The sequence below is a fragment of the Thunnus thynnus genome, chromosome 11, assembly GCF_963924715.1.
Source record: "Thunnus thynnus chromosome 11, fThuThy2.1, whole genome shotgun sequence".
In the NCBI taxonomy this organism is placed as follows: Eukaryota; Metazoa; Chordata; class Actinopteri; order Scombriformes; family Scombridae; genus Thunnus; species Thunnus thynnus.
In genome coordinates this window covers 25,508,799-25,533,766 of record NC_089527.1, presented here as the reverse complement: position 1 = coordinate 25,533,766, position 24,968 = coordinate 25,508,799, and the positions used below count along the sequence as shown (strand labels likewise).

The following is a 24,968-nucleotide window of genomic DNA, read 5'->3' as shown; positions in this document are numbered from 1 at the left end:
AAGTTCAGGATTTCTTGCCCTGAAATGATGATTTGATCAATCAATTATTGATTAATCAATCAAATAGTCAACATTTTGTATTAATAGTTAAAGTCATGCAAAAACACTAAACTTTCTTTGGCTCCAGTTTCTCCAATGTGATAATTTGCAGCTTTTCTCTATTTTACATCAACATCATGTTGGTTGGACAAAACAAGCTATGTGAAGACATCACCTTGAGCTCTGGATAACTGAAGTGAACATTTTTAGCCAAGCTAGCGGCCTGGCTCTAATGTTGGTCTGTCTGTCTGTCCGTTGGTCCAACACTTTGGTCCAGACTCAAATATCTCCACAAAAATTGGATGGATTTCATTGACATTTGGTACAGACAGACAGTGTTCCCTTCAGATGAAATTTAATCACTTTAAGTCCTAAAATGTTTATCTATTGCTCAGGTCAAAATTTCAATATGTGCAGTACTTTGGTTTATGACCAAATACCTGCAAAACTAATGGACATTCCCACCAGCATCAGCTGTAGTTTGTGTTTAGTGCTAATTACAAAATGCTAGCATGCTAACATCATCAACATTGTACCTGCTAAACATTTCATTGTAAGCGTTAATTGATTCATCAAAACAAAGTTTAATTTATAATGAAAATAATTGTTATAGTTTTTTATTTGTGTACAAAATCTCAGCATCAGTTTCTCTGTCCATACAGAGTGTTATACATGTTGTGTTGTTGCTCAATATGGTAAAACAGAATATATCCATTTGCGACATCATAAACTCACCATCATAGCACTTTATTGTTCACAAATGTTGGCTTGTCCATGGATACATTAATATCAGCACAATACTGTATTATTAAGTTGTGTACTTGAAAGGACGTCACACTTTTCCCCATTCATCTGAGACTGATCCATTGGGTCAGAAATGCTGTATCGTGCTATTCCAGAGTCTACCACAGGTTTCTGTTTGTATCTTGTCCAGTTGCTGAGATCTCGAGCAGACTTGGATCATGCTTTTTACATCACTGCGTGACCACTGGTGCCCTCATGGCAACAGCCTACATTAGGGCTGGGCAATTAATCGAATTTAGTTTTGATTACATATTTATGATTTTGGCTTCCAATGATTATGAAAACAAGATAATGAGATAAAACGATTATTGTGCCCCATTCCATTTTGCAATGATGATCTTGTTTTGTCTGTGTTATAAATTCAGTGCACCCCTTTCCTTTACAGTGGTGCGCTTTCACCCCTCTAAAAGCCCAAACTCACTCTCACTGGGAATCCACATATAAAGTGAGACATGAGCATTTTAACTGTTTAATCCACATCGACTCCGACCTGCATTCAGCGTCTCTGTAAGATGCACGTCACTCATACTCACTGTCTCGGACTTCGTATGGATTATACATCTAATAAAATGGAAGCATATCTGTTCTGTGAGTTAATGAGTAATCGTCATCTCAGTATTGACCAAAATAATCATGATTGTGATTTTTGCCATAATAGAGCAGCCCTAGCCTACATCCAATCCTACCATTGTTACCACTTGTACCATAAGCTGCAGGTTGCCCCTAATCTCACCACATAGCTACAAAGAGTGGGTTGTACTGTATCTCAAAATGGGGGTAATGGTAAGCAGTTGACAATTAATATGACAAGTTTTAACAAAATGACACAATTAGTATACAAGTTTAGCTAATATGATAAAACATTGTTTACTGGCCTAGACTGGATAATCAAACTTTGATGATGCTGCTCCAAAAAGTTTGTTTACTGCTGGTTGGCTGCTCGTGGCGGGAAGTTGAACAATTTCAGCCATTGGGGTGGCATTGGCAAATAGTCAGAAGATAGGCAGCGGTGGCAGCCATGATGTTAACACTGAAGATGTCAACTGCTAGCTATTGCTGCAGCCCAGTTAGACAGTTAGGATTCATTAACTGTCTTCTCTTTCGAATTGCTGACGTTTGTCAGCCCTTTGTCAATCCTCCCAGTCCTACCTTCCATCTCAGCAGTGGAGCTGCTCCCGCTGACTCCAGCAACATCTCGCAAGCAAAACAGATTGCTTACCAAGCGCACCACCTCCTTCCTCACCGAAGAGGACAACAAAAAGTACATGACAGGATCCAGGCAGCTGTTTAGGGCGGAAAACAGCAGAACCACCTCGTTGGCTTTGTCAGCCACACCCCTCCAGAAACACGAAGTGTCTGTTATCTGTGTTGTTATATAGAATACCCTGACCATGTGATAGGGGACAAAACAGACAGTGAAGAGAAAGAGGATGAAGAAGGATTTCCTGGCCGTTCGAGTGTAGCGCGAAGCATTGGGCAGGTCTGGTTGCTCTTGTGATGTTCTCAGAAGCTTGAGGGCGATCTTCCCATAGGACACTACCAGAGAGATGAATACAAGCCAAAAGACAACCAGCAAAAAGATGTTGATGTATGCTTTCCACTTTGCCTCATGGAGTTCCTTGTAGTGGAAACACCTGTAAACACCAAACAAGTAATATCAACTCATGCTGCTAATATCACACATGTTGGGATTTTTGACCAAAATGTAAAGACTCTATAAATAGATAAGAAAGTTTGATATTTTGTCACCAACCTTTCCGTCTGTGAGTGATTCTTTGACATCAGTAATACCAAAGTCAAAGCAAAGGCCACAATCCAGATGACTATGCAGATGGCATTGCTCCGCCTTGTAGACCGCAGTCTGTGCTGCATCCCTGCTACACGATGGATCTTCAGGTAGCGATCCACGCTGATCAGCCCTAGCAGCGTGATACTAATATACATGTTCATGTAGAAGAGGTTGCCCACTACTTTACAAATGGTGGGACCCAGGGTCCAAATGTTACCTTGGCTGTGATAGAGTATCCTGAATGGCAGACATACCACCAACAGCAGGTCTGCAAAAGCTACGTTGATGAGGAACACCCGCACAGAGTTCTTTTTTGAGTGAACAGAGAAGAAAACCCACAGAGCCACCAGGTTTCCAACTAGTCCCAGGATGAAGATTATAGAGTAGAGCACCGCCAACGGGATTTGCAATGCGCCATAATCCACACAAGTTTGTTGTGGGGCTGGGGTCATGGTCATCCTGCTAGTCTTCGCGGTGACAAGAAAAGGGGAGATGGAAGGCAAAGTCTGGAAGGCAGTTGTGGCCGAGGTGTTTTCTGTCATGGTGGTGATCCTCGGCCCTGCCAAAGAGAAGAAAAAATAATATCTCAAAAGGTGAAATATGTTGACTTAACTCTAATGTGGTTTGGAAGTTTTTTGATCCTCTCTGGAAAGTTTTGGACTCTCCTTAGTGCAGGTCTGTGGGATGGCAGGGCTCCAACTATATGGCTAAACCCTAATCGGCATTAATCCTTCCCTCAGTAATCACATATAACACCAGCTGACCACCATACCACCAGGCATTGGAAAGCCCCAGAAGGAGCAACAGTGATAACTCTTTGCAAGTTAACAGATCTTAATTTTCTCCTCAGTATGAGTCATCTGATAGAGATGTTAGCGAAAAACCCACATTTTGCCGTACTTTTTACAATGCACCAAACAGTTAAACAGCCAAAGGTACACATTCAGTCAGATGGTGTCAAAAGATCAGTAACTGAAATAGGAGTAAAAGTCACAGGAACTTGCTTTGCTCACAGCACACAACCCTTATCTGCACTCAATGTAACAAACTAAAGGATGTTAATATTTCAAAGAGGAACTTGTGAAAGTACTCACCTAGTCATTAAAGTTCATAAAAAATCCTTTCCGGTCTGCTTTCTTTGCATATATGCCAGTGTGGCAGAAAAGTATAAACCCCCACAAACGTACACGCACTCAGTGGTGAGGAGTAGTGGCTCACGTGTGGTTTCTGCACTCCTTTTCTATTCCACTCAGACTCAGTTACTCCAGCATATTTCCTTGAGTTGAATCTGTAGGTAAGAACATACTGCTTTCTTGAATAAACACATATAGTTCAAGATCAGTTCCTTAAGTTATTTTGGATCCAACTCTCCACTGCCGCCCATCTTTCAGTGACTAAATATTAGAAGTTCAAATGAAAACAAATGCTGCATAGAGTCTGCTTCTTTCTTTTGTTCCCTTTCTGTCCATTATCTCTGCAGTTATGAGAAGCTTGCCCTCCCCAGCTGTGCTGTACACACAGAGAAACGCTGAAGTGCAGAATGTGGGGATGTTGTACAGAGAAAACGTCAAGCTGTGGTCAACCCCTTTTTCCTTCCAACCACTATGCAGAAGTTAGGCTGAGATAGAGAGAAAGACGGGGCTGGGCTCAGTGCACTACTTCTGAGTACACACATGAGGGCAAGCGTGGGATCACATATCATGCTCAACTTGTATATACAATATGCTTTCCACTATGGGTTCTAATTATAATATAGAGGTATCTGCTGAGTGTAGCCAACTGTGAATGAAAAAAGGCTCCCAAAATACCACTGTATGCCCTCACAATAATTAAAGCAATGCCTTCATAGTAAAGCAAAGTCAGGTTTAAATTGCCACCCAAGAGACATTAGCTGCTGTCAACCTCTATAGCCAAATCTGTAGGCGCAGGTCAGAGGAATCATATACCTGCTCTTGAATGTTAATCATGCCATCACATTATGACAGCTTGGGTCAGAGCAGAGGTATTATTAACAGTCAGTGCTGTGTGTGCCATATACAGAATATGATTTAAACATGGAGTTAATTATGCAGCCTAGAAAATACATCTTCTCTTAAGTGAAGGTCTCAAAACTGAGTATTATTTTGTGAAACCCAAAAAATAATACTCAGTCATGGCCATTTATACTCTTTTCATTCAACATATGAGTGAAAAAAATAAGACAGATGACGCTTGTGTCATATTATTGAAAGTTCATTCTTGACCTTGGAAAAAGCAGTTTTAGGTCAATTTGGACAAGAAGTCGTTGAAGTGCTCAGAAAAATGTGATAACATCACGACAGCTGGCTGTTGAAGATCATGTGATACAATCAGAATCTCCAGAACAGCTACTGAGGGGACTTGAGATGTTATATATAAATTCATGTACATGCATACAGCTGCATATGCAACCATGCATGTACTCATGATGAGGCATGAGAAACTGCACGTAACTGCAAATACTGTCTATGAAATGAGTTTCGAGGGAGTCCAAAGCAGTGAAGAGGATGTGAGATGCTATGTGATCTGAAACTTTAAGCAAAGCAGAGCAGTCATGGTTCAGTTATTTGATCCAGAAAGTAAATATTGATCCATCCTTCAAGATAATGTGACACTGCAACTTTTTAGCACCTTCTCCTCTCATCAGCGTGTCTGACATGATTTAATTTGCAAGTTGATTCATTTCTCCTGAAGCAGTTTCTGTATTTCTGAGTGTGTCAAGCTGGAGACATCTCGGGTAGAAACACAACATAAAGAAATTGTATGAACTTACTTAATTGTGACTAAAAAAAACATTCTATTGAAAATACTGAAGCAAAACCTGCAATGTATATCACTCGCTCCTCCCCTGTGATCTTCCTACGCTGGTGGTTAATTGTGTGCGGCTGTGGTGGGTGATGGTTTGGGTGTGTCTTGCAATTTCTCTTTTTTTTATTTATAGGAGGGTGTCACTCTTTAATTAGCAGAATGCCACCATCAAATCATGAGTCTCTCTTCTCTCTTCTCTCTCTCTCAGCCTCACTGTGTGCTGCTGGCGTCCAAAGAGAACTCGGCTCCAGTGAAGTTAGGGGGGTTTGGAGTAGCCATCCAGCTCGGAGAGTCAGGACTGGTGGCAGGAGGTACAGTAAACACCACCGTAACCACTCCCATCCCAGACACATGAACTGGAACTGAAATTTGAATTCTCCTTACTGTTTTTCTAAGTGAATATAACTATAATAATACTGCAGCCATTGTGCACTTTTTTTCAATTATTTAAAAGAGAATAATTTCTGGGGGAAAAGTGTCTAAGCTTCACTGCTGTAGGTGGGCTGTTACCATGGCAATGCTTGACTGACACATGAAGGCTGAAGTTGCCAGGAAAGCACAGTCAACTTTTGTGGTGCACTACTGGCTGAGAACAATATACTGTATATCCTACAAATGTTGAAACTTTCATTCCTGTTTTTCAGCTAGCCCACATACCGTTAGCTTTTTTTAGTGATTTAAGCTGTTCCTTTACCACATTCAACATTTGGGAGGATCTAAAGTGTGGTTCAGTTTGTATTTCACTTGGAAAGTGGAAGCCAGCTATCCTAGCTTGCCAACTTTAGCACTGATTTCCACCAGGCTTAACTTTTCATGCATGTTTTTTCCTGCACACTCACTATTGTGTTTGTCACACATTACACAAAGGAGAGGGTCTAGATAGAGTTGTCTGTCTCTCTTTAATGGGTCCAGTTGTGGTGATGACAAATGACCAAACTGTCAAAATTCACAGCAGCAGGGAGTCCTGTAAGCACAGCCCTGCATATGTTACCCTGTGATTTAAATCACAACACGGAGCAACATAGAGGCTGTTGAGGTATAACTATTTTAGTGCATGCCAACGCAGATATCTAATTACAGTACTAACATCAGCAGCCAGTGCCAAAACTTCACTCTCACTAGAGAATTTCCTCTTTTTGGAAATTAAGATTTTGACCAAACGAGTACATAAGTCAATCAACAGGATATATATAGAGAGAGATTTCTTAGCAAAAATGTATTTTAGTGTCAGTTTGACTTTAATGTCAGGATTATAAATAACAACTGAGAACTCCAAACTGACTCAAAATTCAAAAACAGGAATACCTTTCATCAAGAAAGTAGGAAACAAGCCCACAGAGAAGGTGTGTTTCCTCTTTCCATAAACCATATATTCTTAATAGGAAACAATTAGCCAATCAATCATTAAGTGCATTTTATCTGCAGGGGAGAACTGTACAGTAAGTGGAAATAGAAAGGCACAAGAGTATTGTTGCGTGTCTCAAATGGGGAAGTAAAATCTGAGAACAGTTCCGTTTTCTAGTTTAGAGAGCATAAAAAAAGAAATTAAGGAAGAATGTAGAAGTCCCATTAAGAACAATTACATGTGTGGTTTTGCATGTGTTTGCAAACTTTCATGTCCACATGCACGTGTCTCAGCTGTGATCCATCTTAATTTTAATTATACACTTTCATTAACTAACTTCATAAGTGATGCACTCACACCACTCTTTCTTTCTAACCTTAGGTCGGGTAGGAACTCCCCACTTCATGGCCCCCGAAGTGGTGAAGAGAGAGCCGTACGGTAAGCCTGTGGACGTGTGGGGCTGTGGAGTCATCCTCTTCATCCTCCTCTCAGGATGTCTGCCTTTCTACGGCACCAAAGAGCGTCTGTTTGAAGCCATCTGCAAGGGCAAATACAAGGTCAGGAGCATATTGAAAGCACCTTCTTCACTCTTCAGAGTGCAGAAAAAGTTTCAAATGTGTGGTTTCATACACCCATCAAAGACAAGACTACCAAACCCAAATGACACACATTGTTTTCATGTTATTTTTGTACAGCTCAGTTTCTAATTTGAATTAGACTCTTGTTAAGCTGAACAGCAGACACAAAGACTGAAGTGATGATGTAATTTAGAGGCAAATGCTAGAGCTCCCCCACAAACATGAATTACTGCAAGCGCTTGCGGTTGTTTTCTGTGATATGAGCACGTTTTATGACAAAACGAAAGGTTATTTGGGGGCAAGTCTCAAACGAGAGGTCTTCAAGCCTACGCATTCAGTGAATAATTCACAATGAATAGCCCACCTCCAAAGTGTTTGTACAACCTGATGGCACCGTGTTTTACTGTGTTTTAGATAATAACTTGTCTACCATCTCTTACTTTAATTAGAGCAGTTTAGATTCTGTTTCACAGTGCATCATATAATCAGAGAAAAAAAGACACTTCAGAACTTGCCTGAGAATCATCAGTATCAAGTGATAGTTGTCAGTATACCCGCAGGTACATTGTAAACATGAACTGCTAATAGTTGAATAGCCAGGCATATCTCTAATGACACAAATATAGGCTAAAAACGGTACCAGCACCTACCTGTAGCTGACATTACAACAGCCCTTTTGATGAACATTTATGGGGTCTTGCTTTCCTGATGATTTTATCATATTGATTCCTAAGTAGGCTTTTATGTTGGTGTTAGCATGTTTCCATATCAGATGAGCAAACACTTTCTTATTTTTTGATGAAAAACAGTAGGTAATTGCATCTGTAATTATTACTAGAGTGGAATGGGGTTAGACTGGATTAAAGTCACTGCAGGTAATGTGGAAATCACCCTTTTTCCCCTAGAGAAATAAATCTGCTTCGAATGGGGTTTCAGAGTACAATATTATTGTTATTACCAATAAGAACAAATAGGCAAGATGGCAAAAACTACAGAAATTTGACCCAAGTTGTAGTAAACTGTTTAATGCACATACTCTCCTGTTCCTCTGCAGAAACTTGGTGCATTCTTGTAAAGTCTGTGTATTTTTAACTTATTTTTGTGTGTGTGTGTGTGTGTGTGCGCGTGTGTGTGTGTGCGCGTGTGTGTGTGTGCGCGTGTGTAGATGAATCCGCGTCAGTGGAGTCAAATTTCAGAGAGTGCTAAGGATCTGGTGAGACGCATGCTGATGCTGGACCCTGCTGAGAGGATCACCGTGTACGAGGCACTTAACCACCCTTGGCTCAAGGTACAGCAGAGCAGTCAGAAACACTTTAATGTCACGGTCATGTTGTTCAGTCTTTTTTATTTTCTCTGCCAGATCTGATTTCACAAGCCAGTATGACAATTTCATGACTATTGGGAGGTCTCACAAGCTAAAAAGACTCTGGGTTTTTATTATGAGCGCCTCAAGACACCATCACCAAAGAGTTGTCAAAATACTAACTGATTTGAGCTGCATTACCACACAACTGAAACAAAATGGAAAAAGACTACGCACTTGCTGTTTACTATGTGGGATTACTGACTGTTTACAGCACAGCAAAAATACACTCAAATCCCTAAAAATGTATTTCCTGCTTTGGACAGTGGTAAGATCTGCATCCAAAGTTTTGATTTATGTGAAGCTTAAAGGCTGTTTGAGACAAGACTAGAATAGTAAAACCATGTAGCCAAGAGCCATCATGTAATGATCAGTTGCTTTGTTGGAACAACTCTTCACACAGGAAAACCAACAGTGAGTGCCAGCACAGTGATGTTACTGCTCGTCATGGGTTGTCAGCAGGAGCTTTTATTGTGTATTCTTCTATGGACAGTGATGGAGGGATGCCAAAAAAATAACTTAACAATTCAGCTGTGAGACTGACAATTCAATTCATCTGAGGGGCTGTCTAACACATCATTCAAAGCATCGACTTTTAGAGGGCATCCCTGGTTAGAATCCCATATATTAGTCGTTTGCTAATCTTACAACTACTAGTTTGTCTCCATTGTGATTGTAGGAAAAGTAGGTTTAGAAGGGGATTTCTTGCTTCTGATTATATACCACAAATATTTGAGTGTGGCGCCACAGAACGTACATTACACACACTTACAGAATCACACACACCCTTGCACCCATGCACAATACATTCTTAACTCTTGTTCATATTTTCTTCTTAATATATTTATATGTATGTCCCATCAACTGCTGTGCTTTGTTTGCATCTGCAAATGTTTTTTATCTGTTTTTGGCCATGCTTTTTGCAACATCACCATGTCGCAAACCTGCCGCAGCAGCTTCTTGATACACTGACAACACCACAGGTTTTTTGTTTTTTGTTTGTACTGGTCAAATGAAATCTTAACACCAGTGTTGGTTTGTATAAATTATTGTTCTAATAAAAAAACTTTGTAAACCTTTGTAAAACTATGTATTAATGTCATGTTTTAGATATAACTCTCAGGTTTAGTGCATTAATCTTGTTGTATTGAGCTGGAATAGAGCGTAAATAAACACACAGGAGGCGTTGGCCTGGACTGGTTTCATGCTTGTAACAACCGGAAGCCAATTTCCCAATACATATCAGCTTAAAAACCACAGTCACAGGATGTATCAGAAAACACCTAGTGGTTTAAAAAAAAAAACCCCAAAAAACTGTGTTAGTGTTCCAGTATTACATCACAATGAAGTTTAATTTCCTTGTTATTAAGAGTGTTTTCTTGTTTGGTTTTCCAAGGAGAGAGACCGCTATGCCTACAAAATCCACCTGCCAGAGACTGTTGAACAGCTGAGAAAATTCAACGCCAGGAGAAAGCTCAAGGTTTGCATCTATATGCATACTGACATGCATGCATCTTCTCAGTTTTACAACATATAAGGCTCGCAAGATACACCATCATTATGTGCCTGATGATGAGATAAATGTGGTTGTGGTGCTGCGGTTGTGTTTCAGGGGGCTGTGCTGGCTGCAGTGTCCAGTCACAAGTTTAACTCCTTCTATGGAGACCCCCCTGAGGAACTCCATGACTTCTCTGATGACCCCACCTCCTCAGGTACACACAAGGACACACACTCACAGGATCACATTTGTTACTATGTCATCTTCAACGGACTTCCTTCCGCAAATTTACTTATTCTAGGTTGATCTCCGGTTGTGTTTTGAAGTTCTGCTTTCTATGTAAGGCCCTGTACTTTCTGTTATTACCTAAATGCAACAATATTCTAGCGGTTCATAAGTTTACGAAGTCCAGAAACAGGATGCACAAACTGCACACAAACCTGCTGACGGTTTGAGCACATTTACTATAAAAATAAGGAAATACAGCCCTATGTTTGCCTCTCAAATTTTATATTTTATCTCATTATGCAGGTTAATAGATGCTGTAAAGGCAGAACCTCAAAGATTTAAGATGTACTTATCCCTTTGTGTGGACGTTTTGCATGCAAAGAGAGTGCTAACACCAGTACACTGAACTGAAAGCACTACCAGCACATTTCTGTTTCCATCAGTCCAGCAATGTGTGTACTATTAAGAACTATCCACTCGTGATATACTTGCTTTTAACTGCTTTTAACATTGATGTTAACAACTGTGTTCATTTGCAAAGTGTCAATCTGTTTACTTGTTTGTCTTTTTCTATTAATGCTTCCCACCTGCTAGGACTACTAGCAGCAGAACGTAGGTATCTGTTGGTCATTTGTGTGTTGTGGTGAAAGTTACTTTACTCTTAACAGTCTGTAGCTGTTAAGTCAGTTTGCAACATCCAAACATTGTCTCTGCTTTTTGTAGTTTGACTTATTGCTCAAATCAATTAAAGGAAGTACAAACAGGTTAAATAATTCCAAACATGTTTTAAGTGCATGCTCATCGCAAAGACATCCAGTGAACCTTGAGGTGACTGATGGTCGATTGTGTTTGTGTGTGTGTGTGTTGCAGGGGCGGTGTCTCAGGTGTTGGACAGTTTAGAAGAGATCCATGCTTTGACAGACTGCAGTGAAAAGGATCTAGATTTCCTCCACAGTGTTTTCCAGGACCAACATCTACACACACTACTCGATGTAAGTGTCACACACAAACACCAACACAAGTAAGCACACCAGAAAATATATTCCTTTTTACGAATCATTAGTAGTACTGGCTTGTTAGAATCAGCAGAGACCGCAAAAAGGAAAAAAACAACCAAATAAACACCCTTTGCACAGACTACACAGAGACTACTTCCTCAAAATGCTTTTCACTCTTCCGTTTGGTATTTTTGTGACCAATGCATGTGGTACAGCAGCTGGAGGATGAAGCAGTGAGGCAAGGTGTTGTGGTTTAAGCTGGGCCTTTGCAAGCACAAATGTGTGAACAGATGTACTTCTTATCTGTATCTGTGTGTCACCGATTTGACTGCAGTCTTTCTGCGCACATTGAACTGCTGTGTCACAACTCTTTTTTATCTTATCTTATTTCGCTGGTTTATATGTGACATTCTGGGAACATGTTGGATAATCACATAAATATGGTGTTGTCGTTGCATGTAAACATAACCGGATCTAACTAAATGTAGTCTTATTAATCCCTCAGATCAGACTCTGATTGGTCCACATCAGGTCACCATAAAATAAACATGTTGATTAGAAACCACAGAGGATCATCAAAGATAAAACACAACCAAAATATTGCTTCATCTCTTCTTCCTGAGCTCAAATAGCACACAAGGAGCACTAATATTCACATTAAAACCATGTAGTTTTTAGTCTATTTCATTGATTGTGTGAGGGTTTTTTTTCCAGTCTACTTATAGAACTTTGTAATGTCAATCCAATGTGCATATAAATCATAATTTATATTAATTACTTTTGTGTGATCATTCTTTCTATTTACATTGGAGGTATTGTTTATTTGCCTATGTTAATGTTCTTTTTAATTCATGCTTTGTTGATGCTATAAACTAAATCAGTGATTATCTTTCTGCTATTTAATGATGGTGATTGAGATATCAGTGGTACAGACATATGGGATGAATTAATGATACGGGCATTATGAATAACGAGCTGTGTGTAATGGTAGCAGGAGGCTGCTCTGGCGTTGGAGAGAAGCTTGCAGATGTCACACAATTGGTGAAATTGTATTTTTCTTCTTTGTCATTCTTTTTAGTGACTAGTGGAGATATCAGAAGTTCTCATATGCAAACAGATGATTAAGGGAGTTTCCACAAGCATTTATGGCTAACTGTTGGAGTGGAAATCAGGCTTGGGCACAGGCACCTATTTTTGTGTAAAAAAAAATATAAAAAATCATACGTACACACAGCTTTATGTTCTTGTGTATGTGCGTAGACAGAGTTTTAAACAACTTTCACTTTTACAGAAGTCTCAACTGAAATCTTATTAAGAGGAACATAGTAACATTTCTGTATCACTTTCAAAACTGCGCAAGTCTGAAGTGAAAACATAAAGGCCACAGCAGAGAGAAATGCGCCCCTTGTTCCATCTTCTATAATTAGTGTGATTATTGATTATCTCCATCTTCATCTCTTATGCACAAAAAAATTAAACCACTATGAAACGATGTGAAAGAGACACTTTTAAGTCATTGAGGAGATTCTTCTCATATCATATAGGTCTGGTAAACTAGACGTCTTGTTTCACTTCCCCCATTGTCCTGTTCATAGCTGACTCTGTAATTTCAACTCATGATCTTGCAAACGCAAGTTCATCTCACTGTTGATAAGCTGCTGCAAGACAGAGGCTTGAATCACTGTTCTCTACTTCAATGAAAAGGCCAATCGTTTTGTCAACAATCTATTTTTCTTTCTAAGAAGCAAATTGGCTGTAGGAGGCTGGAATTAAAACGTTTGAGGGAGCCACTTTTTCATGGGTAGAGCTAGTGAGGGAAAGGGATTACTAAAAAAAAAGATGAGAAGGAAGTTTGCGTGTGTGTGTGTGTGTGTGTGTGTGTGTGTTGTGTTAAAAGGCTGTCCCTATTGCTGGAGGCCAAATAGGATGAAGTAGGTTGCAGGAGTTTAGAGGATCTGCCAAGTGTTTGTGTGCAGCAGTGTCAGTGCGAGCCTGGGGCTGCAGATATCTCCCTTTCAGCCTCAGTTTCACACCCCTGCCCTGCTTTGCTCTGCTCTTAGAGGAGGGGGAGGCAGAAAAGGACAGAGGAGAGTAGCTCAGCCTCAGACCGTGAAGAAACAATGGCTTCTATTGTGAAGCCTTAGTGCCATTCATAACAAGCACAGCCTCCATCAATATCTGTGCAAGTGAAAATCACTTCCACTCCACTGAAATACACAGAGGCCGGAGGAAACCAGAAATCCAGTAGACACTGAAAGGATGGAGCTGTCTGGCTAAGATAATTTGCGTAACGTTTGCACTCTGTTGGCTGCGTTTCTCTGACAAACCACTTACCTTCTCATGGGTGAGTGTGTTTTCTTCCTGTTTTCCCTTCTGATGTGTTTGCAGGAAGAGTGTTTCATCAAGAGATGCCTCAAGCTAATTTGAAGTCAGCCAGGGAACCCCCCCGCATGTGTTCTTGGCATTTGACAAGTATAATGAGGTGTTTGAGTCAACTGAATTTTTTTTTCTTATATGCTAGTTTCTGAAGCTCCTTTGACTTCGTAGTCATTGGAGGCAGGGTAATACGTTGGCCTCAAGGAAATGATGTCTGTGTTTACTTGTCACTAATATAAATTAAGATGTCATGCTGTTTTCTCTGTCTTCTCCACAAAGGCATGATGTCATCATGCATGTGCCTGCAAATTTTAAACGTTGTAATCTGTGTTTGTCCACACGACACAGTGCGTTGTTCTAACCCGCTTCTCAGCACGAGGTATGTATTTCCTAACAGCAAACATTTTCATTTTTTTGAAGTCTGCTCAGTTGTGGGCTGCAGAATCTTTGTAAATGTGAAATTCCAGGTAATTTTCAAATAAAACCCCTCAGAGGTCAGTTCAAGTTTGTTCAGCACTCAGTAAAGAGAAAAAAGATGTCGACAACTCTCCACTTGTAAGCACAAGGACAAGAGTGCAGCAAGTATGTATGCTCAGTGGCTGCAGACAGCATGTGGGACAGCATGACCCAGGCCTCAAGCTTTGTTGTTTATTTTGGTATTCTTATAAGGATTTCCTGAGGAGTGTGTTGTAAGTAAATAATGTGAATATGGCAATCATGCATGCTTAACACCATGGTTGGCAACGTGTTTAGAGGTGAGAAAATAGGTGTCATTTTTTTTTCATTCTTGAGTGCAAAACCACAAACACTTTAAAAGACTTTCTGTCTGCATTTGTACAATGTATTACATCTCACCTCTCTATATGATGCTGTTTCCTTTGAGTGTGGCTTTTTGGAGCAGCTATAAACACTTTTATCTTCAGTTGTGGTCGATCAGCACATCATAGAACATAGTTTCTTTGAAACAAACTTAAGTGAGGAAAATGATCTTTGCTATTACATATAACACTCCAATTCACAAAATGAATGATGATCATAAAGTATTTTTGAGATTAATGTTGCTGTTGTTGTGTGTGCTGTTTGTGATGATGTCCATCATCACATGTCTGGTGCTGCTGCTGCTGTTGTTGCTGCAGTGAGAGGGAAAACAGAAGAGTGTTGGGTCTCATGGTTGCATTGAACTGTCTGGTACAAAAGCACTGTTTGTCTGTGACCCTCTGTGTCTGTCTCTTCGTGTGTTATGCAAGGTCCCCTGCGTTTGTACTGTACAGCAGGTTGAATTAAAAGTATACCAGACAACTTGCTCATCAAACATCACATGGTTGTTTTTAAAAAAATATGACAATAGTTGTTTTAGATAACCGCGTTCATCTGTCTTTTGTTTAAAAAAGCCACCCTCTGCTTTGAATTCAGCATACAGCTGGTGCCTTTGTTTAGACTGTGTTTCACAGCCATTTTGTCTACAAACATACAATCTCTTAAATACACACATTGGTCTCTGACTAGGCCCATACAAGCCGGTCTTGTCAGTGCACTTTATTAGTCAGCTGGGCTTTTTATAAACAGAGGTCTTGTGTCTGTTGTCCTTCAGTCAGAGAGATGAGAAAACGGTTCCTTTTTTGTTAACATTTAGATGTTGAGAAAAAAAGAAGTAAACAGAAAACGTGGTATTTACAGTGTAGAGCTAAACTAAACCAAATAGAGATCTGGAGCAGAGGACAAGTGGGGATAAATAAGCCTACTTGTTCTGTAGTGTTTTTTTTAACCAATTTTGGTTACAAATAAAAGCAGTTAAAGAAAACTAGCTGCTGATTAAAACAAACTGTTTAACAAGTATTTACACTGCAAAAGATATAGCACCATATTTTCAAATGATTGACTCATACCAGTTTTTTAATAATGAAAAGAAACACTAGTAACTTTGCAGATTTAGTTTTTGGGTGAAAAGAACCATAGAATAAATTATTCACTTATCTGCTAAATGTACCTTTGTATTGATAGCCTTGCTTGGTTATTCACTGGGACCAGTTTGATTCAAGGGTGTGAGAAAGTGTGATTTTATCATTTTTTGGCTTCATACAGCTACAAAGCTCTGCTCCCTTTTTTTTAAAAGAGTAAATTTTGTAACTTTGTGTTTCTTCAGCATCGTCTTTCATGACATTTCATCACATCTTCATGACATTAGAGTCATAACGTACCTCCAGTTTTGGACTTTTTTACTTTTGGTAAAGATCTTTTCCGGCAGCTTATGTAAAAGCTGTCATAGAAAAAGTTTTTAAAAAGTTAATTTGTCAAAGTAAAGTATCAAAAAAGTATCTTGGTATCCATTTTCAAACTCAGACAAAAAACAATCAAAAGCAAATGTGACCAGCTTCATCTCATCTGACATAATTCTTGATCTCGGCTCTTTAATATATGTTGTCTGTGTTGTTCTGCTCATAGTTTCACTGACTGATTAACTGATTGACTGATTTGTATCTGTTGTTGCAGCTCTACGATAAGATCAACACCAAGTCATCCCCACAGATCAGAAATCCCCCCAGTGATGCTGTGCAGAGAGCCAAAGAGGTGAATGCACACACACACACACACACACACACACAAGCTAACACACCACATTTCCTACACACTCTTTATGCACTCATACAGCAAAAAGACATACAGCCGCATTAACGTAAGCACATATCCACTCAATGTCTGTCCCGTTTGTCTTCATGTGTGATCTGTGTGACGATAATCAATTTAATATGTCGTAAAGATGACAGGCTCAGTAGCTGCTGCCTCTTCTCTTGAACACTTTAACCTCACAGTTCTGTCGGTGCTTCGGCTTTATTAATCCTTCTGACCTCTTGCTCACTAAAGCTCTAACTCAACACTGCTGTGGATCATTCTGCTCTCCTGCTCTGTTCGTTTAAAGAAGCGTCTCTCACAACCACGCACAACCAGAGGTCCTCGAAGTGTCTGTAGGGCGGCCTCAGCAAAATGAGAAATACTTTACCATAGTTCATATTTATGAGAAAATGTTGAGAAAATGATCGTAATAATCAAAATGTTCATCAAAAGTAAGGGCAGGCAGTGGAGTCTTTGGCCTAATATTTGTATCTCAGGGATATTCCTGAGCTGAAGAAACAAGAAAACCTCATTTATTTGTTTCAAAGGTTTATAAAGTCAGTTTACAAGGCAAGTTTTACAAGCCTCGGGACTGTGAGTACAATTTAATAAGCAAGTTTCCTGTTTTAAAGTTGATGGGAGTCACTGATTAAATAATTTATTTTTTTTCACTTTCTGTACTGACTTTAGATACGAAAGCTGAAGAGTGCTAAGTTTTTACGTGTTTGGCTTCAAAGGGGCTGATAGTTTGGCCACACTGAAGCTACCCAAGGTGTAAGGTTGATTTATAGTTCAGTGTCAGTTTTCACACATTGACAGCACTATAACAGCACTTAATTTTTTGTCATTCACTGTGTGATATAGAGCGACAATGTCAAGGTCGGCCTTGTCTCATTATTGAATAGGAGACTACTCCTGTGTGTCCGTTCTTTCACTCAGTGTCAAGTATAGAGAGTGGTGATCACAGCGAGCAGTGGAGATGGCTTTGATAGATGTGTCTTACTGAAAAGAAGAAGACTACTAATTAAGTCTTTCTGCAACTTGTTTCATGTTGTCCTCACTACCAACAATCTCCACCGGCATCAGAAACTTGTAGGAGAAAACAAAAGCTGACCAATCACAGCACCTCCGGTCTCCAAGTGGCATCTCTATAGCTGCTGTAGCGTACAGCATTCATACAGCGGCTACATGCATGGTGTTCATTACTACACATAATCCCTTAATGCACAATTGTAAATCCACTATTGCTGTTATTTTGTTCAGAACGTTAGTCTTACATCCATCCATCCATCTTCCATATCTGCTTGTTTTTATGGGGATGACGTGGAGCTCTTAGTGGAAGGTGGTGAAACATCCCGGACAGTTTTCCAGTCTGTGGAAAGACTGACACTCAAACAGATAAACACATTCAAAGGAGTGAAACTTGAGCATGTGGAAAAAGCACACACCAACACGGACAGAACATGTCCATGAACCCCACAAAGGAACAGTCCAGACCTAATTGCTTTGAGTCAACAGACTAACCACTAAGACACTGTGCTGGCAACGTTGGTTTAACAGCTGCAATGAAATTAAACTGACTAAAAAAACAAAGAGACTGGATTATTTAATTATGTATTTTCAGTTATTGCGTCTTCTGTGGGCTTGTTTTAAACTTCAGTGACCTCTTGAGGTTTATTTGTTCTTTATCCAACTCCCTGTGACTCAGGCCCATTGTCAGAGCAGCTGTACTAGAGCCCAGTGGCCTGTTTACAGAGAGCTGTTTTAATAAAGATCTCTGGCTTCTGAGCTTGACCTTCCTCATTAGAAATGCTGTGGGGTGTAGCAGACACACACACACACACACACACACACACCCCAACAGTGTGTTTGTGGGCTATTAGTATGGCTTCATTTTCTTACAGAGAGTTGCATTATGGTCTCCAGGGTTTCACCCTGGTTATGCTGAATTCACATCGACACTGTTGGACTGGGTTTATGTGTTTGCCTCTCAGTGTACTCAAACACTCAAGCAGGCTGCAGACTGGAATTGGTGCTTAACAAGGAGTGTGAAAGAAGAGGGAGTGCGTGAGGGAAAAACATGGATCAGTGGTGTGCATTGTGAGTGTATTTGCGTTCGCTTGTGCATGCCGGCGAGTATACAAAATGTTGCTGTGTTTACGTTGTGTGCTTTGTTGAGTGAGCAATTAAAAAGTCTGAACAGCGAGGGAGTGGGTGAGGGCTGGCGTCTTAAATCCCAGCACTGTTAAGACAGGGAAAGCCATTTAGGGGAGCCGAGCTCTGTTTTATGTGGCTTCAGTTGATGTCAAAGAGATCTGGTTAATTAACACTGTTCTGGTACACTATGTCCTAGAAGTTGGAGTCTGCTTATAGAGCAAAAGTGTGGTTCACATTTTCCTACTTAAATCAGTCTAGATGGATCAAGAGTTGTGGATGGAGCCACAACAGTTGCAACACTGTCTGTGTGGGTGTGATGAGTGAAACAGCATTTTAGTCCTATAGTGGAAGACTTTCATCTCTTCCGCGTCGTTTATTAAATTTATTGCTGTCTCTATGGAGAACCAAACCTCACAGACACTTCAGTATTAGAAGCACACCAAACTCTGCTTTTAGCCAGACTGGGGCCTTACTGTATTTTTCAAGCATCTCAGAGTACAAAGTTTGTCCTGAGCGGCCCAAAATTCTTGGAGTGATGCATATTTGGTGCTGTTTTCAAACGCGAGAGTAGAAACAGTCTGTCAGCTTTCCTCACTTAAGAAACTAATTATAGTTTCCAGCGTGTAGGAGAGCTCAGGGTTGTCCTCACTTGTCAGAGAGTTCCCACAAAGAGTTCCCAGCAGATGGCAAACACTTGGAAAAATGTGCTCACACTCTGAGAGATGAGGGAAAATAGAGAGTAAAACATTTTATGTAAGTATCAAGAAGCTTCTTCAAAGTTATTGATTGGATTGACAGATTTTTACTCCATATACTGTTTCACTAAAACAAGGAGTGAATTTATTGTTTGTTTGGATCCCCATTTGTTGTAACGTTGGCAGAAGCTACTTCCTAGTTCTTTAACTGGCAAAAAGGAAGCACAGCAGCAAAGTTCAGGATTTCTTATAACTGTGATTGCTTTCATTGTACTTTCATGCTCCAATTCCTGTTCAATAATTTCCATCATGTGATTTAAGTGTTTGATGCAAATAGATAATTTCCATGTATCTGGGTCAGTACAGCTCATATAAAATAATTTCTCCAAGTATAGACGAGGACCCGTTACAATTACAATTAATAATACAGTATCTGTATATATATTTGGTTATAGATCTATGATCCATAATATTGTGTCTAAATGGCCCAGATGCACCATTCAAATAACTTGGACCATGATATTAGAAGAACAGCAACACAGAATTAATGATTGTAGCCAAAGCATGCTCACATTTAATCCATAGTCCTAATTTATAAGAAATTTAAAATGAAGGTGAACTCAGGAAGCAGCGTAATTACAGAGGAACCAAACAGAAGTCATCATTTGACTATAGCTGCTCAGAGTGCAGGAGGCTTCAGCTCTTAAGTATACAGTAAATATTTTGAGTCCTCCAATAAAAAAAAAAGAAAGTGATCTTGAAAAGTTCACTCTTCCACTTTCGCCGATCACCTGACTGTGTTGTATACTGCTGTGCAGCTCTGATTCTTATTTTTAGTCCCGGTCAACTTTTAGCACGAGTGATTCTGAGATATTTGACAAATATCGGACTAGGACTGCTTCAGTACAGTTTCACCTCAAATGAACTCATTTAATCTTGGTTGTGTCTTTAGGGGTTACCCCCCTCCTCCTCCTCCTCCTCCTCCTCTTCCTCATCAGCTTTACCTCTGTCTCCACTGATTCACTCCGGCTGACACTGAAATGCTTTGAACCAATCAAACTGCAGCTTCCAGTGGATTCTGACCCAACAGAGCAGTGATAAGGGGCTTCAAACTTCAACAAAACTTTCCTCTGACTGCACTAATACACTTTTTTCACCTCTACACTGTTATATCTTATCAGTTGAATGAGTTCTGTTAGTGTTGTGTTAGAACTAATCTTTCTTACGAGTGAAGCTACCTGCTTTGGCTATAGATACTAATCTCACCTCCCCCCCTAATTCACAGCCCATTTCCAATTGGCTGGCATTGATTAAAGGCAGGGGTAGAGTTTTGCTCTCCCCTCACCTCTGTCATCACTGACTCTCTCTAATAAAGACAGTCAACAGCCTGTGTAACCCGTCTTCCTGTGTCTTCCTCCACTTAAGAGTTCCTCCCAAGATGAAGCAAGTGGCGCTTTGAAACATCTGGAATATGTAAGCCCCAAGACCTCATCACACTACTGCCATGTTCACAAGACTAATGACAGCGTAAGCCAGAATTAGCTGGCATGGCTTTTAACCCGTTTTATTGGAGTTGGCTTGGACTGAGGGGGAGTAAAAAATAAAGATAACACCCATGAAGGTCACTGATGTGTAGCAGCTTCCTTTTCCTGTTTGATCAAACATTGTGTTTACTGGTGTGAATCAAAGAAGAGTGTGTGTGTGTGTGTGTGTGTGTGTGTGTGTGTCAGCTGCAGACGTATTGTAACATGGTTTTGATTTGCTCTTGAGTATTTCAAGTAAATGGGATTATTACAGTTTAGAGATAATGAATACCTGGATGTACACAGAGGAAAAACACACCACACACCCCTCTGATTGACCAGCATACTCGAGGAAGAGAGTCCATGATAACCTTACAATGCAGGTTTCAGGCCTGTATTCACACACACACACACACACCCCTCCCTTCATGGAGACCTCACCTCTACAATGCCACATTCACCAGTCAGGCGCAACATAACTGGAGCTGACATCAAACTAAGTCACGCCAAAAGAGAGGAGGAGGAGGAGGGGCAAAGCCTTGACCAGATTCCTTGACTGGTTGACTGGTGTCCAAAGTTGGTCTCAGGTTGGCAGTGATGATGATGTGGGAGGCGGTGTCAGGGAAACTTTGAGAGGGTCTGTGAGGTTGTTGGGTTACTCTTCATAAGCTGTCCGAGGTGCAGCAGGTAGGGTGCTGTGGCGTGAATGTGTCAGTGAGACGTTTTGGATTCGGGCACAAAGAAGGCAGACTGTGGCTTAAACCAAACTCTTGCCTTTTCTCTCTCTGCGTCAGGTACTGGAAGAGATCTCCTGCTACCCAGAGAACCACGAAGCTAAAGAACTCAGACGGATACTGACCCAGCCGCATTTCATGGTGAGTCAAAAAACACACATACATTCACACACAACTAGGGCGCTCATATCCGTCATACCGCTCAGACGAGGCCCCTTAACAAACATTCAGGACTGCTGACGACGCTGCTAGATGTAGCACAGCTGAATCTCCGTATCTTCATTCAACAGACACCGCCTGAGCAATTTTAATAGGAAGTGTTGTGCATACCTCTACTTTGAATACCATACTTGTACAGGCTTCTGACTGTCTTTTAGATGCTCTAACTGCCTCTGCCTTCACCCAGCGTGACATTAGAAAGAGCTAAAAAGAGAGACATAGGTATGTGACAGAGACAGCGTTATTTTCTACATCATGTTTTGTTTTGAAGCTTGATATTTGAATGTACATTTTGAATTTAAGTGCCTCTGAACACACTTGAAACATCATTTAAACTGGGTCTAAGGATCTGAGCAGCAGGAGTTCATCTATTTAGGGGAAAGTCATTCAACTGTCAGCAGCCTCCCGTGCTAATCCTATCACATTAATGCATCTGATTTCCGACTCTGATCAATGGCCTGCTCAATATCAGATAGACAGACCAACAGAGAAGGGGAGGGAGGGAGTGTGATGCAGGGGAGAGGAGACACAAAAAGGAAGAGGACTAAAATAATGATAAGCAGTGCAAAGATGGAAGGAGAGGGTGCAGATTGTGATGCGAGGAAGGAGGGGAGGTGTGGATGGAGGTCAGTAAGGCGTGTCTGATGCGATGTGCTGTGTCGGGTCAGAGGCCGGGATCCTTCATAGCGCTAGAGGAGCGTAAACTGACGGAGGGAGGGAGAAGAGAGAGGCACCTTCATGTTTCACATTCCAACGGGTTCAAGCGAGAGCGAAGTTTAGACAAAACCAGTTGAGCCATTTGAGGATTTTGTGTTCTGTTTATAAATGTGTGCATTAGGGAACAGATGACCTCAGAGAAATAGAAATCATAGTATATACTTGAGGATTTTCTTCAGTCCCTACTTCTTTAAGGAATGACTTTAGGATTAGAAATAGTGCTTGAGTTTTCAACAATAAGTCTGGAAATATTACATTTTTTTAATACAGTCAACAAATCCTATGAAAAGACCAAAACCAACAATGCATAAGTCCGTCCCCCTACACTTTCTGACTTCCCTACTCTGTCTGTGACACTCAGCCCCAAGCCCACTGGTTCATACTGAAGATGTGGGTGTATATACATATATATATACAGTTTCATTCTTTAAAAAAGAAAGGTTATGCAATTTATTTTTAAGCAAACATTCAAACAGGAGTAATAATATGCTGTAGTGAGTATTTAAAGCAACAGTGTATCTGGGATTGGCTCAAAATGAACTACAATGCCCGTGTTCATTGTAATGAAGGAACACGTCATGGTTCATTTATCTGGTTTTTGGTAGTTTTTGGACAACAGTAGAGGAGGAATAAGCTACCGTACATAAGGTTTTGGCTATGCCAGAAACTTAGTAGGATCAATTAGTTGCTGGTTTTGTTTTTTTAATGGATTTTGTTGACAATAAGAAAAATCACCAACCTCATCCTTAAAGATAATGGTTGACATTAGGATAATGTAAACCTAATAGTCATCCAAAGTATTGTGGGATTGTCCCTGGGTTTAACTTTTGCTCCACCGTTAAAGGAAAACTATGGTTTATTACAACTAGTGGTGTAGCGGAACGTAGTTGATCCGTACTGATCGCCCCCCATGGTTTGGCACACATGTGACTCAGGGATTACTGGCAAAATTTAATGTCTCATTGGAGACAAAGTAAACAAATTGCTGTAGCCACAAGTTATGGACAGTCAGCGTGTCGCTTACAGGGATTTTGAGAACCAAACCAGCATCTAATGTGTCTGAAGTGACATCTGCAGGTGTGTTTACATGCTGTTCAACTATCTACCTGCTAACTGACGTTAACGGTGCACTTTTCCTCGGTGAATGTTTGTTTGGTGGCTCGTTCAAAAAGCTCAGCTGCAGGACGAGACATGTGTTCATGTTTGTAAGTTATCATCAAGTTTTGATGATGGACACAGGCTATTGTTTCATTCACTACCATGTTTAAAGGAAGAGAGTATCATGCCTCATATTGCAATTTAATTTAACAACAGAGTGTTGAATATTTTACAGATTTTTTTTAAACATTGGACATGTTGAATGTTGTTTTCATTTAAGACCAAAAGTTCTTTGCTGTAAGTATTTTACAGAATAAATGGAAAGCAAAGTTATATCTTGTCTCTTTTTGGCTGATCCAAAAAAAATGATCCGATGCATGACTCATCCGTGACTGACCAGTACGAACTGAACCTATGATTTATGATAACATTTTATTTGCTGAGCTCTTGGAACAAACAAGCGATCATACAGGTTGTAGAAGATAGTTTAAGAAATGACTTTAGTGATTATGACACTGTTGTCATAGTCAAAAGAACTGATGGAGCTTCAAAATAGAAACACAAGTTGTAATAAACTAGTTTTCCTTTAAGGGAAACTGAAATTCTACCTGCAGGTGATGGCACTGTATGTCCTCTGTTTCTTTTTTTTGTCTGAAGTACTGCTGCACTGTAAAATACCTTCACCTTGGAAACTATTGAGCTGCTCTGGAGTGACCTTTTCTTTTGTCCAACTATATTATTGCCTTTCATTTGAATGTGTCTCATGTACCAGGCCAGAAGGCTCAGGCATCTGCTGGTTTTCTCTGAAATTCATTGCAGTGTTAAATGCTGCTCTGAAAAGCTTTTCTTTATTCTTTTCAGAGTATTCAACAGGGGCATCAGTTAAAATCTCTACCCTGCCCCTTTCTTAACTCCGTGTTTATTATCTCTTGCGCTCTTTCTCACTTATCTGCTCTTGTGCTGCTTTGCTGTTTCGCTTTTTCACTCTTACTCAAGCACACCCACATTGCATGGAAGGATTAGTTAACCCCTTAACCTTGTCCTCATTAGGGTACAGTCTCTCTCTCACACATACACACACACACACACAAACTCACACAACCTTAACTTCCTCTGTGTCTTAGAACATGAAATTTCTTTTGTGTGATGTAGTGTGACACAGGAGTTAGAGACACTGCCATTGCCTTCATGTTTCTGCCTCTCTGATTTGCTCTCCTTCCGTGTGTGTGTGTGTGTGTGTGTGTGTGTGTGTGTGTGTGTGTGTGTGTGTGTGAGACACTGAGGGAAGACAGTGACATGTTTCCCCTTTGTTAAGGTTTGATTGCAGTCTTTTTAAGTTCAGACTGGTTTGTTAAAGTGCCACTCAAGGGC

General features: G+C 40.3%; 2 protein-coding genes across 13 annotated transcripts in view; one reads left to right on the top strand and one right to left on the bottom strand.

Moving 5' to 3' along the window:
* Positions 1 to 24,968, top strand: part of caska (calcium/calmodulin-dependent serine protein kinase a) — a 122,476-nt gene that overhangs the window by 76,985 nt on the left and 20,523 nt on the right. For 4 of the 11 annotated variants that reach the window (XM_067604120.1, XM_067604117.1, XM_067604114.1 and 1 more), the window contains exons 6-15: positions 5,667 to 5,769; positions 7,185 to 7,360; positions 8,547 to 8,669; positions 10,141 to 10,224; positions 10,357 to 10,456; positions 11,065 to 11,082; positions 11,341 to 11,462; positions 16,335 to 16,412; positions 20,732 to 20,779; positions 21,624 to 21,704. In XM_067604120.1, coding sequence (XP_067460221.1) covers positions 5,667 to 5,769; positions 7,185 to 7,360; positions 8,547 to 8,669; positions 10,141 to 10,224; positions 10,357 to 10,456; positions 11,065 to 11,082; positions 11,341 to 11,462; positions 16,335 to 16,412; positions 20,732 to 20,779; positions 21,624 to 21,704 — 933 coding nt within the window. The remainder of the gene's footprint in view (positions 1 to 5,666; positions 5,770 to 7,184; positions 7,361 to 8,546; positions 8,670 to 10,140; positions 10,225 to 10,356; positions 10,457 to 11,064; positions 11,083 to 11,340; positions 11,463 to 16,334; positions 16,413 to 20,731; positions 20,780 to 21,623; positions 21,705 to 24,968) is intronic. The other 7 variants (XM_067604118.1, XM_067604124.1, XM_067604121.1 and 4 more) reach the window with 3 other exon arrangements.
* Positions 771 to 7,315, bottom strand: LOC137192990 (probable G-protein coupled receptor 34). Of its 2 annotated transcripts, XM_067604127.1 has the most exons (4): positions 7,180 to 7,315; positions 3,727 to 3,937; positions 2,597 to 3,191; positions 771 to 2,477 (listed from the first exon to the last, which is right to left on the bottom strand). In XM_067604127.1, exons 3-4 carry the CDS (start codon positions 3,172 to 3,174, stop codon positions 1,919 to 1,921), a joined length of 1,137 nt encoding a protein of 378 aa, XP_067460228.1. In that variant the 5' UTR covers positions 3,175 to 3,191; positions 3,727 to 3,937; positions 7,180 to 7,315; the 3' UTR covers positions 771 to 1,918. The 2 variants fall into 2 exon arrangements, with proteins under 2 accessions (XP_067460228.1, XP_067460229.1); XM_067604128.1 differs by lacking the exon at positions 3,727 to 3,937 and having other exon boundaries at positions 7,180 to 7,310.